The sequence below is a fragment of the Diplodia corticola genome (assembly GCF_001883845.1).
Source record: "Diplodia corticola strain CBS 112549 chromosome Unknown scaffold124, whole genome shotgun sequence".
NCBI lineage: Eukaryota > Fungi > Ascomycota > Dothideomycetes > Botryosphaeriales > Botryosphaeriaceae > Diplodia > Diplodia corticola.
This window is the reverse complement of record NW_017971603.1, coordinates 1-23,833: the sequence shown is the minus strand read 5'-3', so window position 1 is coordinate 23,833 and position 23,833 is coordinate 1. Positions and strand designations below refer to the sequence as shown.

At 57.4% G+C, this 23,833-nt stretch overlaps 8 protein-coding genes across 8 annotated transcripts; 5 read left to right on the top strand and 3 right to left on the bottom strand.

The window, feature by feature from the left end:
- Positions 1–3,052: 3,052 nt before the first annotated feature.
- BKCO1_1240008 (c6 finger domain protein) lies at positions 3,053–5,520 on the top strand (the record flags this gene model as incomplete). The annotated part of the gene is made up of 5 exons (XM_020270807.1): positions 3,053–3,358; positions 3,421–3,448; positions 3,505–4,199; positions 4,252–5,051; positions 5,121–5,520. The coding sequence occupies 5 exons, from the start codon at positions 3,053–3,055 to the stop codon at positions 5,518–5,520; spliced, it is 2,229 nt and encodes a 742-aa protein (XP_020124912.1).
- A 2,237-nt stretch (positions 5,521–7,757) lies between these two features.
- On the bottom strand, positions 7,758–9,097 carry BKCO1_1240007 (bar domain-containing protein; the record flags this gene model as incomplete). The annotated part of the gene is made up of 6 exons (XM_020270806.1): positions 7,758–7,790; positions 7,896–8,027; positions 8,092–8,683; positions 8,739–8,821; positions 8,884–8,956; positions 9,063–9,097. The coding sequence occupies 6 exons, from the start codon at positions 9,095–9,097 to the stop codon at positions 7,758–7,760; spliced, it is 948 nt and encodes a 315-aa protein (XP_020124910.1).
- A 3,263-nt stretch (positions 9,098–12,360) lies between these two features.
- BKCO1_1240006 (sugar transporter) lies at positions 12,361–14,120 on the top strand (the record flags this gene model as incomplete). Its single annotated transcript, XM_020270805.1, has 4 exons — positions 12,361–12,508; positions 12,558–12,691; positions 12,763–13,685; positions 13,736–14,120. 4 exons carry the CDS (start codon positions 12,361–12,363, stop codon positions 14,118–14,120), a joined length of 1,590 nt encoding a protein of 529 aa, XP_020124909.1.
- Positions 14,121–14,464: 344 nt separating this feature from the next.
- Positions 14,465–15,496, top strand: BKCO1_1240005 (zinc-binding alcohol dehydrogenase domain-containing protein cipb; the record flags this gene model as incomplete). The annotated part of the gene is made up of 1 exon (XM_020270804.1): positions 14,465–15,496. One exon carries the CDS (start codon positions 14,465–14,467, stop codon positions 15,494–15,496), a length of 1,032 nt encoding a protein of 343 aa, XP_020124913.1.
- Positions 15,497–16,469: 973 nt separating this feature from the next.
- BKCO1_1240004 (alpha beta hydrolase fold protein) lies at positions 16,470–17,522 on the bottom strand (the record flags this gene model as incomplete). The annotated part of the gene is made up of 1 exon (XM_020270803.1): positions 16,470–17,522. One exon carries the CDS (start codon positions 17,520–17,522, stop codon positions 16,470–16,472), a length of 1,053 nt encoding a protein of 350 aa, XP_020124908.1.
- A 1,153-nt stretch (positions 17,523–18,675) lies between these two features.
- On the top strand, positions 18,676–19,636 carry BKCO1_1240003 (aldo-keto reductase; the record flags this gene model as incomplete). Its single annotated transcript, XM_020270802.1, has 2 exons — positions 18,676–18,909; positions 18,962–19,636. 2 exons carry the CDS (start codon positions 18,676–18,678, stop codon positions 19,634–19,636), a joined length of 909 nt encoding a protein of 302 aa, XP_020124915.1.
- A 243-nt stretch (positions 19,637–19,879) lies between these two features.
- On the top strand, positions 19,880–20,970 carry BKCO1_1240002 (90s preribosome ssu processome component krr1; the record flags this gene model as incomplete). The annotated part of the gene is made up of 2 exons (XM_020270801.1): positions 19,880–19,939; positions 20,005–20,970. The coding sequence occupies 2 exons, from the start codon at positions 19,880–19,882 to the stop codon at positions 20,968–20,970; spliced, it is 1,026 nt and encodes a 341-aa protein (XP_020124914.1).
- Positions 20,971–21,281: 311 nt separating this feature from the next.
- Positions 21,282–22,853, bottom strand: BKCO1_1240001 (xylosidase; the record flags this gene model as incomplete). Its single annotated transcript, XM_020270800.1, has 1 exon — positions 21,282–22,853. One exon carries the CDS (start codon positions 22,851–22,853, stop codon positions 21,282–21,284), a length of 1,572 nt encoding a protein of 523 aa, XP_020124911.1.
- Positions 22,854–23,833: the final 980 nt, after the last annotated feature.

Sequence of the window (23,833 nt, the reverse complement as noted above, 5' to 3'; positions counted from 1 at the left end):
GGGGGGGGGCTTGGCAGACTGGAGGGAAAAGTCGCCGTGTGTGTGTTTGCAAAGGAGAAATTTAGGGGCACGATGGAGATCGGTGGCCGCCGGGGGCGCTCTGGTGTCAGCGTCCTGTTCCCACTGACGAGCGAGAATCGGCGGCGAGGTTCCCCCTGTCGAGCATTTGCTTCTTGCCTGCTTGTGCTCGGGAGCGGGAAGAACAAAGCTCCATCAATCACATTCAATCCAGGAGGTGGGCAGCGGCCTATGGGCGGCTTGCGAAAGAGCTGACGCCGCGAATCTGGCAACGTGTGCGGCCGGGACAGTCTGATCAGCGGGCCGTGATCGGGCAATCGAGGACTGGCAGTGGGCCAGCGGATCAACGTCGCGTTAGTCTTCTTGGGCGCGTGTCCCGCCTAGGGTTTCATGGGCTCGTGGGCCTGCGTCGTCGTGACGTGCCGGCTCCGCAGCATCTGCTGACAAGCGCGGTTGGTGCTGCACGGGATGCGGGCGGAGACCTTCCGCATGAAGCGCGTCTGGACGGCGGAGGATTGGGGACGACGTTGGTGCGATGTGACGGGCTCGTGGCGCGCGCGCGTCCCGGACGGGAAAGCGGCTGGAGGAGCAGAGGCTTTGTTTGGGGGGCCGGTCTTGCGCCAAGCCGGGGGGTGCTCGAGGCCCGCCATTCGCCACTGCTGGCCGACTCCTGGCCGTCGGGACGGGCAGCAGGCAGCAGTCTCGCCGTATTGCTTCCGTTTAGCTCTGCTCACATGCAGGGCATCTGTGCGGATGGCAGCGGAAAGGCGTGCGTGCTGCTGCTTGGTCCCAGGCGCGCGGTCAGGCGGGCGCAAGTATTGGCTGCCAGATTGTGGTGGAGAGAACTCGTTAAGAGTAGCCGGATATGGCAGGCTGTCGGCCCATGTGCGAGGTGGTGAGCGCTGAACCCTGCGATCCGGCGTGGTGGTGCGGGAGTGATGGCAGGCTGGCGGTGGATCGGTGGTGGGGATCTGGAGGCCTTCGCCGGGCTCCCGCCATCTCCGGCCGCTGGACGGGCGTGCCGTTGCGCGCACGTCTCTCAATATTGGCCGAGTCAGCAGCATTAAGGTTGTTCCCTATACTAAGCCCTGGGCTGCGCGATCTTACCAGCCCAGATACAGCCCCAGCCTCCGCAGGGGACCCCGAGCCAGGCATTTGCCGACCGCGCGACTCGTCTGGTAATTGCAGGGAGAAGCCTGCGCCCGCACGTGGTCGAGCAAGGAGCTCGTGTCTCCAGCGCAGCGCCCGGATGCGGTTGCGTGCAGCAGTCATGGATCTGACTGCTGAAACGCAGATCCGCGACAGCGTTTGACCGCCCGCGCCGTTGGCTGCAGAACCGCCGCTGCCACCGTCTCCGCCCACCCGCCGCGCAGCGCGCCCGCCGGAGCAGCAGAGCGCGCGGCGAAAACGGCCCCGACGCAGCGGCCAGGCGCACGGCGCGGGCGGCGAGGAGGCTGCCATGCCGCGGATCTGCGCTGCATTGACTGAATCTCCGAGCAATTCGAGATTGTCCGACCTTGGACATGATATCACCGGGCAGCGAGAGCAGCCGTCGTCGAAACATGGTTCGGCTTGGCTTTGGGCGGATCCGCCCCTGCCTGAGCCCCTGCCCGCACATCCACCGGCCTCAAGCCTCAGCACCAGCGCAGCAGCTCTCCTCGTGGCCGTGGCCCGCGCGCCGTTCACCGCACGCCGTGCCGCCGCATCGCCGTCAAGCGCCCGCCAGCCCCAGCCGCTGTCAGCAGCCCTGCTGCCCTGCTGCCCGGCTGCCCTGCAGCGCGCTGCACAGCGCGGGCGGCGTGCTGGTCTGGCTGCTGCTGCGCTGCTTTGCCATGTCTGCGCTGCGCAGAAGCTCGCGCGCGCTGGCACGCTACCGCTGGTGGCCTCGGTGCACTTGCTCTTCACGGCCGTCGGCGCTGTTTATGCAGCGGGCTCGCTGCCGAATCGGTGCTGACAGGGGCGGCGCGGGCGCCTGCTGGCCCGCCTGCTCTCCCAGATTTGCCGCCGTCCAGCACTGTACCCTTCATCCGCCGCCTGTCTCGACTTGATGGCGCCGCGATAGAGCAACGATACGCCAGCAGCCCGGGTCAGGGCACGTCCGTCGCGCCGTCCGCCAGCGTGCTGGCTGCTCAGCCGCGCAGCCTGCCTGCGGCCGGCGATGCGTCGGCGCCCGCTGCTGTCTGCGCCGGTGCCCGCGCCGCCGAGGCCGCCCTGGCAGCCCCGCGGTGGTGGAGTGGTGATCCTGCAGCGGGGGCGCGCAGCAGAGGCAGCGTCGGCGGGCAGAGGGCAGAGGGCAGCGCAGCGCGGCGGGCGGAGGGGCAGAGGGCAGAGGCAGGTGCCGGCCCCTAGCTGCGATGCGCGCCCAGGGTGCCGGGCGTTGACGCATGAGAACGGCAGAAAGAGGCGAAGGCGTGGGCTGGGGCCGTTCTCGAAGCCTGGCAAGGCGGGGCGGCGCTGCTGTCAACGCCAGAGTGCTGAACGGCTCCAAGGATTTGCAGGCCTCGCGCGGAAACGGCAACGCCCGGCCTCTGCCCGAAGTGCCCTCCCCTGCACCACAATATCCAATATCCACCCAAGGCTCCCAGCGCGTGCAGGGCCCACGCCCGCTGCTCAGGTACGAGTACGGACGGCTGCTCATCATCAGAGCGCGCATCAACGCTTACGGCCGTGGTCGAGCTGGCTACTGCTGCAGGGCTGCAGTGCCAGCCCGCCCGCACCAGTACAGATTGCCCGTCGGTCCCTGGCACTCACTAATCTTAGCTCTACACGCCTTGCCGGTACATAATTACGTCCTGCGACTCCAACGCCGGAGGGGTCTGGCAAGGAACCGCTCTCTCCCATCCGCCGCCGCGACACCTCGACAGCATCGTCTACTCCTCGCCCGCCTACGGTCCAGACCCCCGCCGCTGGCTGCTCGCCCTCCGCCCGACTGCCCTACACCGGATGCCGCTGGCCACGCTGTGACGACAACCCCCCGCCATCACCCCACGGTCCCTTCCTCTCCATCTCTACCTCTCTCCGCGCCTCCCGAGCCATGGCCGGCCACTTCAGTAACATGTCCGGCATGCCGCCATACTTTGCCATGAATGCCCAACGGCCGATGATGCCCATGGACAACAGTTATCCTCCGCCTAGCTTCGCCCACGGCCTGCAGCCCTTCCAGACGCTTTCATCCGAGAACCTCCGCCAGAGCTACGCCGACCTCGACGATCCCAGCCGGACAATGCTTCCCGCCCAAGGCTCCTCCAGAGCCCGTCGGAGGCCGGCGCCTGGCGCTGAGCATGTGAAACACCGCAGGACTCGGAGCGGGTGCTACACCTGCAGAAACAGGCGGGTCAAGGTAGGACTTCGAGACCGCTTCACTTTCACCACCCGAGATGGCTGACATGCGTGTTGCACCAGTGCGATGAGACGCACCCAATCTGTGAAAGTATGCATCTCCCGCTCCGTTTGGTGGCGCTCTGCTAACAACGCCCACCCATGCAGGATGCCGCAAAGGAAACAGAGAGTGCATCTATCCGGAGCCCGCCGTAACCAACAAGTCCAGCCGTACCAAGACCAAAGGTTCCTCGCCTCAGAGCACTTCGTCTGCCGACGAGGAAGATGCGGACGCAAAGGCGCCGCTGCCTTCGATTCCCGATGAGGATGAGCCCTGCGACGGAGCCAGCCACCACGCCAGCGTTTCGACCGCAAGCCGTCGCAGTCGAGAGCCGTCCAATACGCCCTCGTTGACCCACGGCAAGAGCCCGTCTCCCTCTACGGAAGGATCAAGCACAATCCCCCACGCCCAGCCACGGCCTGTGCCATCCCGGACATCCAGTCGATCAAATCTGCGCAAGTCCCCCATGGAACGCACCTGGGCTGAACTCCCGTCCGACGTCCGCTACTATCTCGACTGGTTCCGAAACAACATCACATGCCACCATTACTGCCTGAAGTATGATGGAGCCGACTTCATGCGCACGACCCTGCTCGAGATTGCCGTGCATAACGACCACCTCCTATATGCCGTTGTCGGTTTCGCCGCGTACCACCACACCTTGACAAAACCGGGTGGGAGAATTGCGGACTTCCTTAGCTTCTACAACAGATCGGTCCAGCTGCTCCGCATGTCACTGCAGCGCAACCAGAGACGGACGCCTGCCACTCTCCTGACAATTTTGCAGCTGGCCACTATCGAGGTTTGTCTCTCCTGGCCCGATGCCCGTCGTTTCTGCTCACCGAAATATATAGGAATACCTGGGCGATTGGGTGAGCCTCATTGGCCATCAAAGAGCCGCGTACGAGATAATCACTTCCATGTACACACCTCAGACGATTATGCAAAACGAGACCCTCCGCAGGATCATCACCTGGTATCAGCGCTTCGACCTCATGGGCGGCATCATGTCCGGATATGAAACAGTGCTCGGGCGCGATTGGTTCCTGGCCTGCACCGACTATTACACCCAGCAGACCCGTGACAAACCTCACGATGTGGGTTGCAAGTTCGACGAGAGGTTGTCCTTGTGCCGGTTGTTCGCCAACGACTCGTCGACTTTGTTTGCCAGGAAGGCAAAGGGTCAGATCAGCGATGAGGTTTTTGCAGCCGAATGCATGGCTTTGGAGAAGAGAATCGACGACTGGCTTGACCAGCTTGACCCCTCCCTCACGGATCCGGCGAAACACATAACAAACTTTGACGGGTGCCCCCCACGCGAGGTCAATGATGTCGTTGATCCGTACGATCCGCAATTCATGTACGGCGACGAGCTTTTCCCTATGAACATCGTTTTCATCGATTATTGGGCCATCGCTCTCATGTTCAAGATGCAGCTGTGCAATGTCTTCGAGAGGGAACCGGCTCCAGAGGTACACAAGATTGCTTTTGACATCTGCAAGATGTTTGAGTCACTCGAGATGTACACCAACAGCCCACCAGGCATTGTCGTTGAGGCTAGTGCCGCTCTCGGAATGGGCGTTGTTCATCTTCCCAGAGACGAACAGCACATTACATGGGGCAGGCGCAAGTTTGCCAAGGTGGAAGCGCAAGGGTAAGGCTAAGCACTCACTGCAAGTCTCACTTTGAGGTTCAACACGGCTAATCATTCATGAACCACCAGGTACATATACCCGTCGAGCATGCGGACAGGCTTGAGCCAGGCCTGGGGCGTGGATGTGTCGTACTGGTGGCTGCCAAACAACGAAGCCATGCCCGAAATCGTCTCTCAAATTCGCGGCTTCATCGAGGAACGTGCCACGTTCCCAAAGGATCAGAACAGACAAGATCTCCGTGAAATGCGCGGAATCTTTGAGAACCTCAGCGTCAAGGAGCGAAAAGGAAGTGGAGCCAGCCATGACTCAGCATCTGTTGCAGCCGCTGCTGCTTCTTTCAATCTCGGCGCCACTGGCGAGGAACTTGCCAGCATGGACTTTGGCGCCGGCGATGCCATGATTTACGAGAACAGTCCGGATTATGGGTGGAGCTACAGCCCACAGAGCACTCAGTTCTCGGACCGCTGAGAGTATCAATTCCCAGCAATCCAGGCTTGTGTGGGCTATAGGATCAGAGTTGCACCCATACCGCAACAGTCCCTTATCGGCTAGTCACGGCTACAGGCCGGTAGCTTTCCTGCCCCCTCCTGTCGCAGCTCGTGTCAAGAGATAAGCTCTTGGGGGATCACCACCATCAGACCAACGTTACTTGTGGGTCAAGAATGGTGGCAATAAATGACACTCCACCACGTACGAGTTGCCGCATTCTTCGGACCACCTTCCGACTGGAAAAACAAAGTTGGGCCCTGGCCTGAGAATGACCCACTTCGCGACTCGAGAGAATAGCCGGCGCCACAAGCGTCGTACCTTCCACATTAGGACTGGGCCAACGATACTGGATATTGATCCTTCAGGCTGCGCCGTGCACGCCACCCTCCAAACCGATGAGCAATGCTTGCAGTTGCCATGCTGCTTGTCATCCTCACCTTACCTTCTCATTTTCCATTGTAACAAAGTCAATACCTTTTTGTAGATCCTTGTCTTTTTTCCAGCCCCCTTTGTTTTTGTTACTCTTGATAATTCGCGCATATGCTTCAGTTTTACTTCTTTTTCCTTTTGAGCATCTTGGAGTTCAGCGAATCAGGAGTTCTTCCGCTGGGGTTGTCCTTCTTTTGGTCTTGGAAAAAAGAAAAGGAGGCGAGCAAGCACTTTATTAACACGGCCGAAAAGAATGGGGTCTTGGAGTTATGCAACGAGGGTAACAAAGTATGGGCGCATGCAATCCTAAAAGGTCATTCGGGACCTGGACCAAGGCGTTTTTGTTGGGGTCAGTCTTGCAAAACAAGCAAGCAAAATTCTCGACAGCTGTATTACTAGGATACTTATAACTTTTCCTTGATTCATTTCATTTGTAGCTCAGGATTCGAACAATCGAAACAGCGCGACATCATGAGAAAGCGCTTCATGGATAGTTTTTGCTTGAGATTCTTGCTTTTTATGTACGTGACGGACTGGGTTCAAAATGCATGGATTGTAGAGATGGCCCGTTTCCTTGGCCCACCTCTAGTAAACCTCAAGAACTAGATGGCAGACTGCGCCTTAACACGGTTGTGCAATATCCTTCTCCGGATCAAGGAAAGCGGATGAGCAGAAGGCTTACTATGGAACAGAACTTCGTTTGCTCCTTCGTGTCCCATCGAGAAACCCGATTTGACATCTCCGCCTCATGCCATCGCCTCAACAGTTAAATAGCTACATGTTGATCAATAACATTGCATGCCAAGCCGCCTATACTGTACAGCCAAATATCCAGGGCATCGAAAGGCGAAATGCGGTGTACAGCCCCCCTGAACCCCCCAAGAAAGGAAAGATAGCGATCAAGAGAGAAAAAGGGAAAAGGGCCGCACATCCTCCGCTCACTAAAGGCATAACGACGGAAAGCACTGACGCGGTTTACCTGACGTCACGGACACATATCTCTATTTAGATTCGTGCGTGATACGTGGTACCCGCGATGCACCTTGCACGAGGGGTGGAAAGGCGGGAAGGGGCCGGTCCAACAAAGCGTCGATCTTATTTCATCATGCTATTTTAATCTTACAGCCCAGACCTCCTCCGAAGTGGTAAAGGCACAGCCATGTCCACTCCTTATTTCGCTGCTTCTCAGACTAGGGCGCATTGAGCACTCAATCGCCGCTCCCGAATGGTCGGTACGTGGGGACGAAGGGCGTGCTTGTTTGATTAGGATCTGTTCTATGGGGCCTAGCGGACGGGCATGGAAGGCCCTTCAGCGAGCGAAGGGAGGTTGAATTAAGCACGCCTTGTCTGTGCGGTTGCACATCGATCAAATTTTAACGCGATGGGGCTGTGTGTTCGGATTTGCTAGGTAAAGGAGGATGATTGTGCTATCTGGCCGAACACGAATACGCACCTATCCGAATTCAAGAAGAGCACACGAGTGTCACGCAACTATCGAGATTGTTGGTTGAGGCAGCAAAGGCTCAGTTGCCGACCGCTGCCTGCCGGTAGTGAAGTAAAAAGCAACGCTATACAACCAGTGATGAACGAGTCGCCTAGCGGGGGTATCTGCTCGGAGGCAAGCCGTCCCCTTCCATTACGCCAGCGATCATTCCAGAACGTATCCAGTCTTGCTTCCGCCGCTGAGGCCAGTCTAGCGGGTAAAGAATCTATCCAGTTCTGAGCCGTTTGGAGGAGCATGCCCAATCCAGCCTGAGACCATCAAAGGAGCACGCTAATCAGGTGCTTCACGCACCCTCGCGGCTCTTGCGGTAGCTTGCCTATTGGTCACGATCCGAGGTCAGACTTGTGCACCCGTAAAGTTGCAGCAAAGTAGGAACAGAGCACATGTACGAGTCAAAGCGCGATCAATCGCGGGGACGCACCTCCTGCTCGACCTGCAACTGATCAACCACAGGAGCCAGCTCGCTCAAAATCTCATAGGCCCTCTTGTGGTACTCCAACTGAGCGGCGATGAGGTCGGCAAGGTTGCGGAGCGGCTCGGGCGTGTCCAGGACCTGTGAAATAGGGAACCCCTGTCAGCAAAGGCATTCATTTGACGGGGCGTGCTTCGAGTCTCACATTCTTCATCACACCAACGGCCTCCTCAGTCTGACCAACAAACTCATCCTCGGCCTGCTCGATCTGGGCGCGGGCCTCCTCGGAAATGTGCTCGTCCTCGCCGTCCTTCTTTGCGCCAGGCAGAGCAAACGCACCGCCCTTGGCCTTTGTTTTGGTGGCATCCAGGCTCAGACGAGCATTCTCAACCGCCTTGCGGGCGCGGGTAGCAAACATGATGTTTGTGTTCAGTGTGGTGCTCCAGCCAGCGAGGAAGCGACTCTGGATCTGGGCGTCCTGGGCAAGGCGAGCCTCACCGACCTTCTCCATGGAGATGGCATACTTCTCGAGAGCGGTGGACAGCGGGTCATCCGAGGAGCCACCGTGATCCTGGCTCAGGATGGCGGAGCTATTGAGGGAGGCGCGAGCGATTGCGTGATTAAAGGTCTTGGGCTGCGGCTTGGCCGATGGCGGGGCGGTCAGGGCAGCCTGGGCCTCGGCAGGAGAGGTGGCGGAAGAGAGCAAGGTGACCTTCTCGGACACGGTGCGGCCAAGATCGTTGAACGACTCACGGATGTTGGTGGGATAGTCGTAGGCCTCATTGGTGTATTGGGAGCTGGGCGGGGTCAGCGGTGAGGAGCGGCGGGGCGGCAGCAAGCGGGAAGACGTACGTGACCTGCAGCATCTTCTGGTGGACTTGCTTCAGGGCATCGACGCGCTTCTCGAGCTCAATGTAGTCGGGGGGGAGCTGAGTCTGCAAAAGCGGTGCGGGTGAGCGAGCGGGCGCGGGGGGCTCGGAGCAGCGTGAGCGGTTACCTTGTCTTCAGCCTGGCCCAATTGCTCTTTGACATACTGCTGGGTGCGAGCAGCAAAGGGCGTGAACGAGGCACTGCGGGAGCTCTGGTCAGCGGAAAGCGGGAGGGCAGGCAGCGGCGCGGCGGGAGGCGGAGGCGGCGCGGCGGGCGAGCAGAGACTGCGGGAGAGGGAGCACGCACGAGAAGTTCTTGCCAAAGGCCTGAAATTTGTCCATGGCTGCGGCGGGTGGTGGGGATGCTGGGGGCGGAATGGAGGCTGCTAGTGGAGAGGCTTTGAGGGACGTTAGGTCGCGACTGCCTGCGCATGTGAGTCGGGCTGCTGCTTGACCCTGGAAGAGGCAAGGTCGCATCTGCCCCCGCAGCCCCGGCTCGAGCTCCCAACCCGGAAACACCACCCTCTCTACCTGACACGCTGTCCTCCACGCGCGCCTCGCCTCCTGCCGCCTCTGGGATTCCGCCTGCCTCCTCTCCAAGCCGGTCTGCGCCTGCCGCTGCTTTTTCGTCCCGCCTGGATCCTGGAGCGTCGCCGCGACGACCGAGTCTGCTGCACCCATGCCTAGCCCTCGCTGAACTCACGCCTCTACGCGTCTAGGGCCTCCAATCGCTCAAAGAGCACCTGTCCGCGGGCAACTGGGCGCTTATCAATGGCGCACGCCGTGTGGTCCACGCAGAAGAGGCAGGCTGGTCCTATCTCCAGACCACCACGCCAACGCTCAGCCAGCCGTGTCGCCTGTTCCTTGTCTGCCAATGTCCGCCGCTTCGTAAGCCCAGTCGACATGCCCTCTGAAGGGGCTGCGAAAGTACCAGGCACCAAAACCCCCGTTTGCATCCGCGATCTCTCCCCCCTGGGGACCACCAGGATGTTCCGAGTTCAGCAGGAATCTGCCCGAAGACCGCGCGGCATGCCAACAGCCTGCCAATCTCGAGGTGCCAATCCCACAGCGAGGATCGACAGCCGGTACTTAGGTCCAGCCGTGTGCGAACTCCGAACGTCTAAACGTACACCTTCGAACTGAACCTCCAACCGTACTTGAAAGCCAACTATAGACACGACCTTGACCTGCATTTGGCAGTCCAGCAGGTGCTAGCTTCTGTGGTCCGGTCTCCATCATCCCGCTCTTGGCTGGCCCCGGCAATATCTCGGCCTCCAAAAAAAAAAAAAAAAAACGGAGTGCCCAGATGCATCCTTCGTCTTGCCCACGCCGAAGCCAACGCCTTCGCAAGTACGAGATGTGTCATTTTCCGTCCTGGAAATTTCCTCATAAGCACCGGTTGCTTTGCACTTCTCCAACAACTACCGATATGGTCGTACTGGCCGCATGGCCCAATGGCAAGGCGCTTGACTACGAATCAAGAGATTGCAGGTTCGATCCCTGCTGTGGTCATTTCTTTTGTCCCTGGTGCGTCTGGGGGTGTTCTTTTGTCTGTGTGGTCATCTTTTTGCTTCCGGATGCTCCAGTACGGTGCTGACGCACGTTCTCTTTGGCAGGATCATTGGGAACCGCTGTGGTAAACAGGAACAAATTGTTCAGTGCTCTGTACAGAGCTACGAGCCTACGCTCTGTGAGTTAAGTCGGTGCTAACGCCACGGCCATGACACGATGGCCCCGCAGATGCTGTACTCTTGATCCCATTCCGCTCCCAGTTCTAATTTGTCGTTTACCTCTGCCAGTCCCTCAATGGACTGGATTCCTAATTGCTTTGACCGGATGAGATGACCGTGAAAGACGACTCTCAAAAGACAGCTGGAAAAATGTTGCTCATCCCCATGTTGGGAGAACAACCCCGCAGAGCACCTCCGCCTTGTCCCATGACACCGGGATACGTGCAGGCTTCGTTGCAAATACGCTTATTGTAAATACAGGAGGCCACTGGTTTCTCAAAACAGTCCTAAACTATGCGGGAAACTCGCAACTTTCTGATTCCAAGGGGGATGCGCCTTTCTTTGAAAAGTCAAGTAGGGACTCGACCCGGCAATGGGTGCCGAACTGTCCGTAGCAGCGGCAAACGAAGCCCAGGAGCACTTGGTATCAGTGAGTTTGGTCGAGGTCCGTGTGCGATTGAAAGAGTGGCGGGAAGAAGCGCATGGACCGAACAAGCGCCTGGAGCGACAGCGCTTCAATAGAGCTCCGACCTTTGACAACATTGAAGATGCATCCAGACCGTCTGATGACGGTAGACTTCGGCCAAGTGGTGCTTTACGGCTACACCGCCACACGGACCATCACGCCACCCGCCATATCCGCAAAGTGTTTCCATATCTTGTGCAAGACTTCGCTTGAAGGCTCGTTCCGTAAGTAGTCAAATAGCGAAAGCAAAAGCCGCTGTCGTCTTACCTCTTCTCCTACTTTCTGCTATGCAGTGGCATCGAAATGCTGTCACCATTTGTTGAGGGATGGACCCAGATATCGGCACTGAGATGGCTGAACGGCTCCGCGGCTTTCTTTTTTTCGACCATTCCTCTAAATTCACAACTCCTGTCGTCCGGGCAGGAGTTCCGTCCACGCATGGTTGTTCTGGTATCGCGGCGCTTTCTAGGCAGCACAAGTGCGGAGCTGCTGTCATATCATGTGCTGATTACAATGGGTGATAGCATTCTGGTGGGCAAAGCGGCGCCTGTGTTGACGCCCCGGCAAGCAAAAGTTACTCAAACAGGAAGGGCGCCGACATGGCCATCGGCGCCACCTCGGAAACAGGCCTCAGCCACCGTAGGAGACCAACCTAGATTGCTTACCGGAGAGCAATTAGTGGTGCGTTGACGTAACTAAAATACTCACCTTGAGCTATCCTAGATTGTTGTCAAGCGTGGAACAGGTTGCCGTTGTCGATGCGCGGCTCGCTGGACGGGGCAAAATGCTGGCAGCATATCAACTACCGGAATGCCTGTATCCTGGGAGTGGCCACTGACATCCCAAGGGACTGGCCCCGGTATTACAGGACGCACGTACGAGCAGCGGATGCAAACAGACAGCAAGAGGTGGGCCCGAACCGTGCGACCTCACAGGCTCGCCGAGTCATGCCCCACCGACGAAAAGGAGGCGGTTGAGGGCGCCGTTGGTCTCACTAGCCTTGGAAGCTCCATATGCACCTAGAACAACCATATCCGCGGCGCGACGAGCTGTTCTAAAGGTCTCCTGCACTACTTGTCCACGTCTTCTCGAGGGGACCAATCTACTTCAAACGCTGCTTCCCTCGTATTGGGCACTCGGCCAGGTCAACATCTGCGGTTATGCCGGAAGGGTCTGCCTCGCAGTTGTATCCGTTTGCGCAACGCGCCGCTCCTTTGAGATCGTCGTCCGTCCCCGTTCCTGCCCAGTGCGGCCGCCCCACACCGCTCCCGAATCCCCAGACACTGGCCACTTTTGCATGAGGTTCCGGCCATCGTTGCGCCGTATAAGACTGCCCAGTCATGGTGCGCTGACATTAAGGTCAAACCGTCCTTTCTCCCTCTCTGACAGAGCACTGCGTCCTTGCCAATATGATGGGCAAGATCGAGTCTGATACGGACTCACAAAGTTCCATTGAACATGAGCTCGCCGCTGCCCTCCCGAAAACCGACCGACCGTGGTGGAAACAACATCACTTGCTGAAGCTTAATCTCAGCATTGGCTCTATTTTGATGTTTTGTACGCTAGAATATTCCAGTTCTTTATGTATCCGACTAAGGGCCTATAGCATCCGCCAACGGCTACGACGGCACGTTGATGAACAGTCTTCAGGCGTTGACACAGTGGAATGAGTTTATGAGCCATCCGACAGGAGCTTGGCTTGGTTTCATCAATGCAGTCTATTGGTTGGGTGTTGGCACTGTAGGTCTACCAACCCTGGCTTCTGTCCCGTTTAACTACGTCAATCTCCGACATTTGGCTTACTCTTCAAGTGCTTCCCATTAGCTGCCTTTGTTGCCAATGAATACGGCCGTAAGCCCGGCATCTATGCTGGTGTCCTGTTCCTTATTCTAGGAACGACCCTTCAGGCAGCTTCCCAGAATGCGGGCGCATTTGTTGCCGCCCGTTTCTTCATAGGCGTAGCTGGGTCTTGGTTCGGCGCCTGCATCCCCGTCTTGATCAATGAAATCGCCTACCCTACCCACCGCGGCATCGTCAACGCCCTCTACAATTGCGGCTGGCATGCTGGCAGCATCGTCGCTGCCTGGGTTTGCTTCGGTACCCGCAACATGGAGTCCTCTTGGAGTTGGCGTCTTCCCTCGCTGTTACAGATTGCGCTTCCCGCCCTGGCCCTACCAGGTCTGATGACCGTCCCGGAAAGTCCCAGGTGGCTGGTCTCGATGGCGAGGATCGATGAGGCCAGGAGAATTTTGACCGCCTGCCACAGCGCAGGAGACGCCTCCTCCCCTCTGGTGGCTCACGAACTCACGTCAATTGAAGCAGCGCTCAAGGACGAGACTCTGGCCAAGGGGAAGACGTCGTATGCCGACATGATCAAGACGCCGGGAAACCGCCATCGGCTGTTCATCAGCATTACCCTGGGCATTTTCGCACAATGGTCGGGCAACGGCGTTGTCTCGTACTACTTGGCCTTGGTGCTTTCGGCCTCCGGTATAAAGAAGTCTAAGGACCAGCTACTCATCTCCGGCTGCATGCAGATTTGGAACCTAATCTTCTCGGTTCTTGCCGCCGTTTCCATCGATCGCTTGGGGAGACGGACTCTCTTTCTATCCTCGGCTGCTGTTATGCTTGTCGCGTACATTGTCATCACTGGCCTCTCTGCATCGTTTGAGCAGACAGGCACGGCGTCAGTTGGCCTTGCAAACGTTTGCTTCCTGTTCATCTTCTATGCAGGGTTGGCCACCATTCCCTTCCAGTCCAGACCACACATGCTGACAGCACCAGGTACGACATCGCGCTGACACCTCTTCTCACTTCATATCCCACCGAGTGCTGGGGGTTTGCGCTGCGAGCAAGGGGGAATGCCGTCACGTGGTACGCCACTGTCGTTGCAATCTTCTTCAACACTTTCGTGAACCCAATCGCTCTGGATGCAATCGGCTGGCGATACTACATCGTCTTTGTGGTCGTGCTCATACTCTACGGAGTGACGGCGTACTTCTGTTATCCCGAGACCAAGGGCATGACACTTGAGCGCATTGCTCTGGTTTTTGATGGGGATGACGAGGTACCAGAGGCTGCATCTGAAATCAATATGGCGGTAGAGACAATCACGGTGCAGATTAAAGTCGTTGCGATGGTGGATAGTAGCACCCTACGTACAACCTAACCCTCCCGTCACACCATCGGATCTAGCTCCTGGGCCAATGGCTAGCTAGAGGCGCCCTCCACTGGAGATAGCAGATGCTTATATGCGGACCTAACAGTTAGATGCGGAGTTAGTCACTTCGGGCGGAGTTAAGCAATCCTATTCCGTCTAATGCAAGTGCTAATTACGCGCACACTCGTCGTAAAAGTCTCACTACGTTAGGCCGGGTCTGGTAATGGCCGAACACCGAGCCTTAGACAAGCCGAGTGCGCTCGGTATATTTCTGGGAAGCTATAAGGAGGCCCACCCCAAATACGCAAACTCCACAAGCTTGACACACAATTCGAGCCCGAATACCGTCCGTCATGTCCACACATCTTGCTGCTGTTCTCCCGGCCAAGGGCTCGACCATAGAGGTCAAGGACCGTCCCACACCAACTCCAGGTCCTTCGGAGCTTCTGATCAATGTGAAATCCGTCGCAGTGAACCCGCTGGACTGGAAGCAGCAACTCTCCGGGTTCATGCTCAACCAAGGATTTCCAACCGTCCTCGGCTCCGACGTGTCCGGCATCGTCCTTGCTGCCGGTTCTGCAGTCCCGGCGGATGCTCCAAAACCCGGAACACGTGTTGCTGCATTCGCTCCCTGTTTCTTCACACAGGGTGCCGCAGACTACGGTGCGTTTCAGACACGCGTCCTCGTTCCAGCAGCCAACGCTGTGGCTTTGCCGGAGCGCGTCGACTTCGACGAGGCAAGCACCCTCCCAATGGCGGTGGCAACCGCCTGGAGCGGCCTGTACACACTCGGGGTTCCGCGTGAGACGGCCTTCAAACACGTCGACAAGCAAGCCTTTCTGGTCTGGGGCGGAGCGAGCAGCATCGGCACCGCCACCATTCAACTGGCCAGCTCGATGGGATTCTCCGTCTACGCCACAGCCAGCGAGAAACACCACGACTATCTGAGGACACTGGGAGCCAAGAGGCTGTTCGATTACCGCAATGGGGCCGTGGTGGAGGACATCATCAGGACGGCGAGGGAAGACGATGTCACCCTCCAGCTTGGCTTCGACGCCGTTGGAGCGCTTGAAAGCTGCCTGCAGGTTTTGAAGAAACTGAATCCTAGAGGGGCGAAGCTGGCGTCCGCACCGCCGCTCACTCCAGATTCGCCGCAGATGGAGGGGGTGGAGCTCAAATTCGTTTCGGCACCGAACGACCCGGATAAGCTGGCCGACTTCTTCCGGTTTGTTTTTGGCGTTTGGCTTAAGAAGAAGCTGGACGCTGAAGAGTTCATCCCAAGCCCCAAGGTCAAGGTCATCGGAGGAGGATTGCATTCTGTGCAGGCTGCGTTGAACGAGTCAAAGGCAGGCGTGAGCGGTGTGAAGCTGGTGCTACAACTGTAACGATGGGTGTATTTTTTCAGTCCTTCATGACCTACGCTTTGTACACGCAAGCTTTAGTAACAATTAACGACGTCGACAAGGAAATTTCTGCGACGGGATGACTGCTGAGCCCATGTGTGCGGTTTGCTGGTTCTCGCAGCATGACCTGGACACTCTGTGCAGGGATTGCCCAATTACTCATTGGATTGCCCGATACCACAGTGGGTGCAGAAAGGAATTGACCCTACCTACATCTATCTCACATACGCCGTAGGATCTTATATCCAGATGCATTTGTATAGTTTCGGTAGATGCATTTACGTCCGGCAATCTGCTTCACCTCCTCATGGAGAAAGGATGTTTGAACCTCCATTTGCGTCGGGATATCTTCTCCGACTGTCCACATAAATCCCTGTAGGTCAATTTCTTTCGTCACCCACTGTGATACCCACCACAAGACCAAATACCAAAAGGCAGGCGAACAGCCAAAGGGAAAACAGTGAGCATGCCGGCACTGCTTGATACTGCATAAGAGAAAAAAGAAAAGAATAGCTGAACGGGTCTTGCCGCGGATCTGGGATGCTGTTAGCTGGGATCCCTCAGGCAGGATTCGAATTCGAATCGACGACTTACCGAACGCTGGGCCTCTCTCATGCAACTCAGGGTATGCCCTAAGCGAGAATCATTCCACTACCGACCACGATGCAATAACGCTCGCATAGGTCTGTATTGGCGGCAGTGAGCTGGAATCTATAGCTTGAACCGTGGGTTAGTGAGAGGAGGGCCGAGGGTTGATCGCAACAGGCCAGGCACTGAGTGAGAGCACCTGGCTCCCCAGAGAGACGCCGCACTACTCGGCGGCATTCGCTACTAGAAGACAGTTTCGTTCTATTGCGTCCTTCAGGATCTTATCATCGTGTAACATGGACTCTTTCCCCCTGAAGCTCATCTCTGGAAAGGCCAGCTCTCCTGGCAGTCGGTGAACTTTCAGCCGTCACACAAACACCTCTTCGAACAGCCACTTTGCTACCTCGGCATGCATTTTCTCCGTCCTTCTCCTTGCAGAGCTCCTCTTCTCTCCGATCGCGACCATCTGATTGAAGCCGTGCGGCTGCGCCAGAACCTTCTCCCACCTCACGTTCCTCGTGCGCCAACCAGACTCCCCTTCCGGCATCTTGCTTCCCTCGCCCTCTTCCGCAGCTAACTGCTCGGCCATCCGCTCAGCCTCATCGCACAGCATATCCAGCTCGCATCCGATCAGACAGATCTTCTGGGGCAGCTTGGATCTTGGCGCGAAGACGGGACTCAGCAAGGGATCCCGCAAGTCCTGTCTCTCAGGGACGTAACCCCACCGCACCCATCCGAAGCTCTGGTTCGGTGCATCTCTTGCCACGCTTGCCTGGGCCCGAGCGACCCTCGCTGCATGGTCGAGGGCAAAGTCGACGACAGGATAGAATGACACGGCTCCTTTGATCCGGCCACTCTCGCTCAGGCCTCGCAATTGGCTCGCCGCAAGACACAGGTTTCCACCGGCCGAATAGCCGCAGATGGCGACGCGGGAACGGTCGACTGGGAGAAGCGGGTCATCCAGAATTGCTTCGACAAGCGCGGCGACATCGTGGACTTGATTGGGGAAGCGCGACCGCGGTGCAAGGCGGTAGCCGACATTTGCCACGGCAATGCGGTGGTTGTGGGCGTAGAGAAGGGCGTCGGCGTCATCGACGGTGGGCGCACCCAAGGCAAAGCCGCCGCCATGGACGGAGATGAGCAGAGGGGGCGAGGTTGCGGTGCCGCGGGGGGAAGCGGATGGAAGGAAGATGCGGACAGGAGAATGCGGGGCGCAGGGATAGGTCCGGGTAAGCGATGGGCGCGGTCGCAAGCGCAGGAGGGAGAGCAGGCGGAGGAGGGAGGTGTAGACGTGCACGACTGACTTCAGGGTCCAGACGGCGCAGAAGTCGGCCAGATTCCGAGGGAAGCGGATGGGCGCGGATGGCAAGGGGTCGGTTGGGCCATTGCTGCTGGGGAAGAGAAGGTCGGGGCCGGGCATGGCTGGGTGTCGGATGGTGTTGACTCGGGCTCGGGGTCTGGCCGAGGAGCAGCATCATAGGTTGATGCTGACCGGAGATTGAAAGTCCGCGTTGTCGTTGCGCCACAACATCATCCCACCACTATGCAACAGCCACACATCAGGAACACGACGGGAATATTAATTGATCGGCTAGAAACGCTATGGTACGTTTCGAAACAGGTCTCCCGACAACGCGGCATGTGGCGCTGCTTGGACACTCGAGGCGGCTCAATATGCGAAGCAGTTCATACATCCGTTGGTGGCGTGGCCGCATGAATTACACCAGTTGGAGGGACTGCCCCCGTCCCACGTCGAGTCGCAGCTACAGCACACCCACGGCATTTTGACGAACGGATTGGTGTCCTGCTGCGCGTCTTGGGAGCAGCCGTGCAACATGGGAAACTGCGGACAAGAAAGCCATTGCGGGGCGACGCGCGACGTCTTTGTATACCTGGCGGGCAGCGGCATGTGCAGGGCCCCTGTCTCGGAGTGTGACCACAGTGAGTCTGCACCGCAGCAGCGATTGTTAGCGCGAAAGGGGAACAAAGCCGGCCAAACGCCATCCCAACAGGCTGCTCCGGGGGACCATCGACTCCGGCTTGTGGCACGTACAGTGGCCCGCGGTAGGTAGCAGGACGCGAGAGAACAGGCAGGAGAGAGCGGCGCGGGCAGGCCCCGGTCAGAGAGGTCGAACGACGTACAGAAAGGGAAGCGGTGTTCAGAGGGAGGGTGGGAGGCTCTACAGAAGGCGCCGGCTGGGGCGATCAGAAGGCGCGGAAAGGGCAGCTAGGACAAGGAACGGAAAGGAAAGCAGCAGGCATGGAGATGGAAAGAGACGCGGAAGGGCTTTTGAAGTCAGTAGTCATTAAACAGCACGAGAGCGAGATTCGAAACAAGCGCCTATGATGATCAGCAATGTGTGTAGTGACGGCGCAAGCGGGGGCTCGAGAAGCAGCCAGGACCACGCCCAGCACGTGGAGGGGCACCTGAGGGTTGCGCGTGGCCGATCAAGGGGCTGTGAGACGGTTGGGGAGCGCCGCGTCTGTGCGAGAAATGACTTCATCTGCCGCCCTCTCGCCTCTGCTCCAAAACACCATCCATCAGCCATCCCACGCCCCGCGCCCCGCGCCCCATGCCGCCCGCACCCCCCGCCAGCGCCATCCGCCGTGCCATTGGCACTCCTGCCTTCGTCTATGGCACCGCCTGGAAGAAGGACGCCACCGCGAGCCTCGTCGCCGCCGCCCTGGCTGCCGGCTTCGTGGCCGTCGACACGGCCGCCCAGCCGCGCCACTACCAGGAGCCGCTCGTCGGCCAAGGCATCCGCGACGCCCTCAGCGCTGGCCGCCTCGCCAGGGAGCAGATCTATGTATGCGTCTAGAGCCGGGCAGCCCTGTTGACACGCCTAATGCAGGCCCAAGGTCCAAACAAAGTTCACGGCGCCGGCGGGCCAGGATCCCGACAATATGCCCTACTCGCCCGAGGACCCCGTCGCCGCCCAGGTACACGCTTCTGTCAGGTCGTCCTTGGTGAACCTCGCCGTCGGCTCCGAGGCGTCGTACATCGACTGTCTGCTGCTCCACTCTCCGCTGCCCAATATCCGGCAGACGCTGGAGGCGTGGAGGGCCATGGAGACGTACGTGCCGCACCAGGTCCGCCAGCTGGGCATATCGAACGTGTCGCAGCCCATCCTCGAGGTGCTCTGCCGCAGCTCGACGGTCAAGCCGGCCGTGGTGCAGAACCGCTTCTATGCCGCGACCGGCTACGACGTGTCTCTGCGCCACTTCTGCCGCGAGCACGGTATCGTCTACGAGAGCTTCTGGACGCTGACGGGCAACCCGCAGCTCCTGCAGTCAACGCCCGTCTTCATGCTGGCGCAGTTTGCCGGCGTCAGCGCCGAGGTTGCGCTGTATGCGCTGGTCATGGCCGCAGACGTGGTCGTCTTGAACGGCACCACCAATGCCGCCAGGATGAGAGAGGACCTGGAGGGCATCCAGAAGGTGCAGGCGTGGAGCAAGACGAAAGAGGACTCCTGGAACACCATCCTGGGAGACTTCAAGCACATGGTTGGGGACGGCGAGGCGATGGACGAGTGAAGCGTGCATGAAGACCGGGGGTGCCAGCGCTGCCAGCGCTGCCATGTAGAGAAGCATAGGTACACAGTAGTAGAAGTGGTTTGCGTGACGGGCAGCTTTTGGCGAGGGCTGGAGAAGCTACTAGTACAGAACAAGGATGGCCGCCCGGCGCGTTCTGCCACCGCCTCCGGGCGGTGCGTTCCAAAAGTTTCTTGAGCGGCCACGACCTGAGCGCCTCCCTCCATCGTCGTGAAACCCGCCAAAATGCCGTCCATCCACAACAGAGACAAGCCGTGGGACACCGGTGACATCGACAAGTGGAAGGTACGCTTGCTCCCCCTCCCCTTCACACCCAGCCGCCCGCGCCCTCTGTCTGACCCTGCGCCCAGATCGACGAGTTCAAGCCCGAGGACAACATTGGCGGCACCTTCGCCGAGGAATCCTCCTTCGCAACCCTCTTCCCCAAGTACCGCGAAGTCTATCTGCGCGAAGCATGGCCTGTCGTCACCCGCGCCCTCCAGAAGCAGGGCATCGCCTGCACCCTTGATCTCGTCGAAGGCTCCATGACCGTCAAGACCACCCGCAAGACCTACGACCCCGCCGCCATTCTCAAGGCCCGCGACCTGATCAAACTCCTCGCCCGCAGCGTCCCCGCACCCCAGGCCCTCAAGATCCTCGAAGACGGCCAGGCTTGCGACATCATCAAGATCCGCAATCTGGTCCGCAACAAGGAGCGTTTCGTCAAGCGCCGCCAGCGCATCCTCGGTCCCGACGGCAGCACCCTCAAGGCTCTCGAGCTGCTCACTGGCTGCTACATCCTGGTCCAGGGAAACACCGTCTCCGCAATGGGCGGCTACAAGGGTCTGAAGGAAGTGCGCCGTGTTGTCTTGGACTCCATGGCCAACATCCACCCCATCTACCACATCAAAGAGCTCATGATCAAGCGCGAGCTCGCAAAGGACCCTGATCTGGTCAACGAGAGCTGGGATCGCTTCCTGCCCAATTTCAAGAAGCGCCACACTTCCAAGCGTCGCGTCCCCCACAGGCTCACCGACAAGAGCAAGAAGGTCTACACTCCCTTCCCGCCGCCTCAGGAGAAGAGCAAGGTCGATCTCCAGATCGAGAGCGGCGAGTACTTCCTTGGGAAGCAGGCCAAGGAACGCAAGGAAAAGGAAAGGAGGGAGGAGGCCATGCGCGAGAAGATGGAAGAGAAGCGCAAGGCCCGTGCCAAGGAGTTCGAGGCCCCCAAGGAAGATGTGGGTGGCAAGGAGAAGAAGCGGAAGCGGAAGGAGGAAGACGGCGAGAAGAAGAAGAAGACGAAGAAGAAGAAGGCATCGGATGACGGTGACGAGTAGGTCATGCCGGTGTCGCTGCGAAAAAAAAAAAATCGGGCATTTGCGTCGGCGTTTTGGGATATCCAGGTGCTCAGTAGGTCTTTACTCTGCGGGAATTTCGCAACCGATCAAAGATGGGGTCAATCGATTCACAGCCCCTCACCCAAACGAATTAGTCATGGGGAGGCCATAGTAAGCAGGCTCGGCGATCAAGTGCTTGTGTGACTTTTTGCTACGAATACATTCAAAACGCGAACTAAACAAAACCTCCGTCAGCCACACACACAAACACACACGCAAGGCCGATCCTTTCCGCACAAACCGCCGCTACTTCATGCCAGCTGCATCTCAAACGAGTCCACGAGCACAGAGCCGCCGAGAGCCTGGGTGGCGAAGTTGAAGATGCCGAAGCGGTAGCCGATGAAGTACTGCCAGGCCGTGTTCATTGTGAACGCCGGACCCAACCTAGTAAAGGTCGCTCCATCAACGCTGTACGAGAAGACTCCCTGGTGGGTCCCGGCGGGAGCGATGTCAACCTCGACCTTCAGATAGACCTTGGAGCCAGAGATGCCAGCGCTTGCGACCTCGGTACCGGTGCTATTGGTGTTCCAGCTAGAGTCCATTGTGATGCCTTCCCACATGGCTACCTTGGTTGCACCGTCGTCCTTGACGATGCCGATCCAGGCGGACTGGTCACGGAAGAGGGACAGGCCCGCGCGGTCTCCGTCAGTCATTGACGAGTAGTCCATCACAATGGTGCCTACTGAAGCAGGGCCAATGATTCTGTGAGTCAGAGTATTGCGCGCAGCGTAGAGATCACCCGTCACCGTGGCCGCCTGCAGCCTCAGCCCTCCGTCAAGCGACCACTTCGTGTTGTCGGGATTATGGTTCCACTCCCACTGATGGCTGAGCGATGAGCCCGAGAACGTGTCTATGCCGACCGGGGACTGGACCTCCTGCGACGGCGTCGGTACATCTGGAGAAGGATACGTGTCTCCCCAGACCCCATCAACAAGCGTGACGGACGGCCAGCCTTCGTCATCCCAGGTTATGGGCGCAAGGACGGGCATGCGGCCGCCCGGGTATGCGTCGATAAAAGACATGTAGTACCAGTCTCCGTTGGGCGTGTCAACAATGCCACCCTGGTGCGGAGCGCCGCCGCCGGCGACAGGAGCGGCAACTCTATCCACGAGGTAACGGCCTTCATAGGGGCCGAATGGGCCGGTCGTCGATTTCAACACGTACTCTGCGTCTGGAGGCCGGGTGAGGAAGATGTAATAAGTGTCGTTGATTTTGTAGAAACGGGATCCTTCAATGTAGCCTGGATCCGAAGGCGATTTGAAGACGACTTGAGTGCTGACCTGGGTGGTTCCATCGGCCGACAGCTGGGCAACGCTGATGTTGGTGGAGCCGTAAGCCACGTACAGCGTGTCGTCGGCCGGATCGATCAAAAGGCCTGCGTCGTAGTAGCAGTTGTCGATGATGGCATGCTTGCTCCATTCCCCAGATGGGTCGGAAGCTGTGTAGATGTGCGTCTTGAGGTCCGAGCGCATGCAGCCACCCCAGTAGAACAGCTGGTTTGCGGGCCGGTAGTTGCAGAATGACGCCCAGATGCCTTGCACGTATGCCTGGCCACCATTGAGATCATAATTGTCTCCGAAATCCAGCACCGGAACGCTGTGGCCGATGAACTCCCAATTGACGAGATCGTAAGAGCGCAGGATGGGGGCGCCAGGCGAATAAGCCATCGTTGAGGCCGAGTAATAGAAAGTATCGTCCACTCTAAAGATGTCGAGGTCCGCCAGGTCCTCCCAGAGCACTGGGTTGGTAAAGTCGGCCACCGCTACCGCCGCGGCACCGCCCAAAAGCATGGCGGCCGCCTTGGTGAACCTTTTGCATGCCATGGTGGTTGTAGAGAGCAGGTATTTGGAGCTTCAACCTACCGCAACGCCCGCAATATATACGCAGGCCAAGACATGGTGGAGTTTATAGAAACGAGGTCACATTGCCATGTTACTCGGCATTTTCAGTCAACGAGCATCCACAGTTAAGAATCGATCCACCGCAACATAACATTTGGGGTATAGGAATCGCCAAGGATAGAAGGCCTGAGCAAAGCTGCCAAGCCGTGCTCGCTTTGAACTGGAACCCACCAATGAGGCCACTGGGCGCTGCATGTTCCGGTGGGATAGTTGCGGAATCCCACACCGACGGACTCCATTTAATTTATCCGGCTAAAGCTATACGATCAACTATTCTACTAACTAGTACTATAACTACCTCTCCCTATAAAAACCGTACTTAATAATTATAAAAGAAATAACGCTAAGATTAGTACTAATTAACTTATAGTTAATAATTTAGCTATAATTTTAAGTTCTAGTATAGTAGTAGAACCCGGCTATTACTAGCTATAAACGGTACTAAATAGTAAAACTAACTAGTAATATAAGCGCTAATAAATAGCTAGTCGATTAATAAAGAAATTAAACTAGTATTATAATAGTATAATATAACTACCGGCCTTAAATAGTATTAAATAATAGAATTAACTAGTAATATAAGCGCTAGTAGATAGCTAGTTAATTAATAAATAGACTAAACTAGCGTACTATTTTATCTTTTATTTAATAGCTAAGTAGCTATTATCGTTTTTTATAATTATAGCGTTTTCTTTTATTTAATAAACGAATAGCTATTATCTACTCTTTATATTTATACTAGTTATTAAAATATATATATAATTAGTAAATTTAATACTATTTACTATTATATAATATAAATAAATAATAAACTATTAAAATATAAATACTAAATACTACTTAAAAAGGTTTTATATAAAGTAACATTATTAGTTTAAATAAAAATTAAAAACTTTAAATTT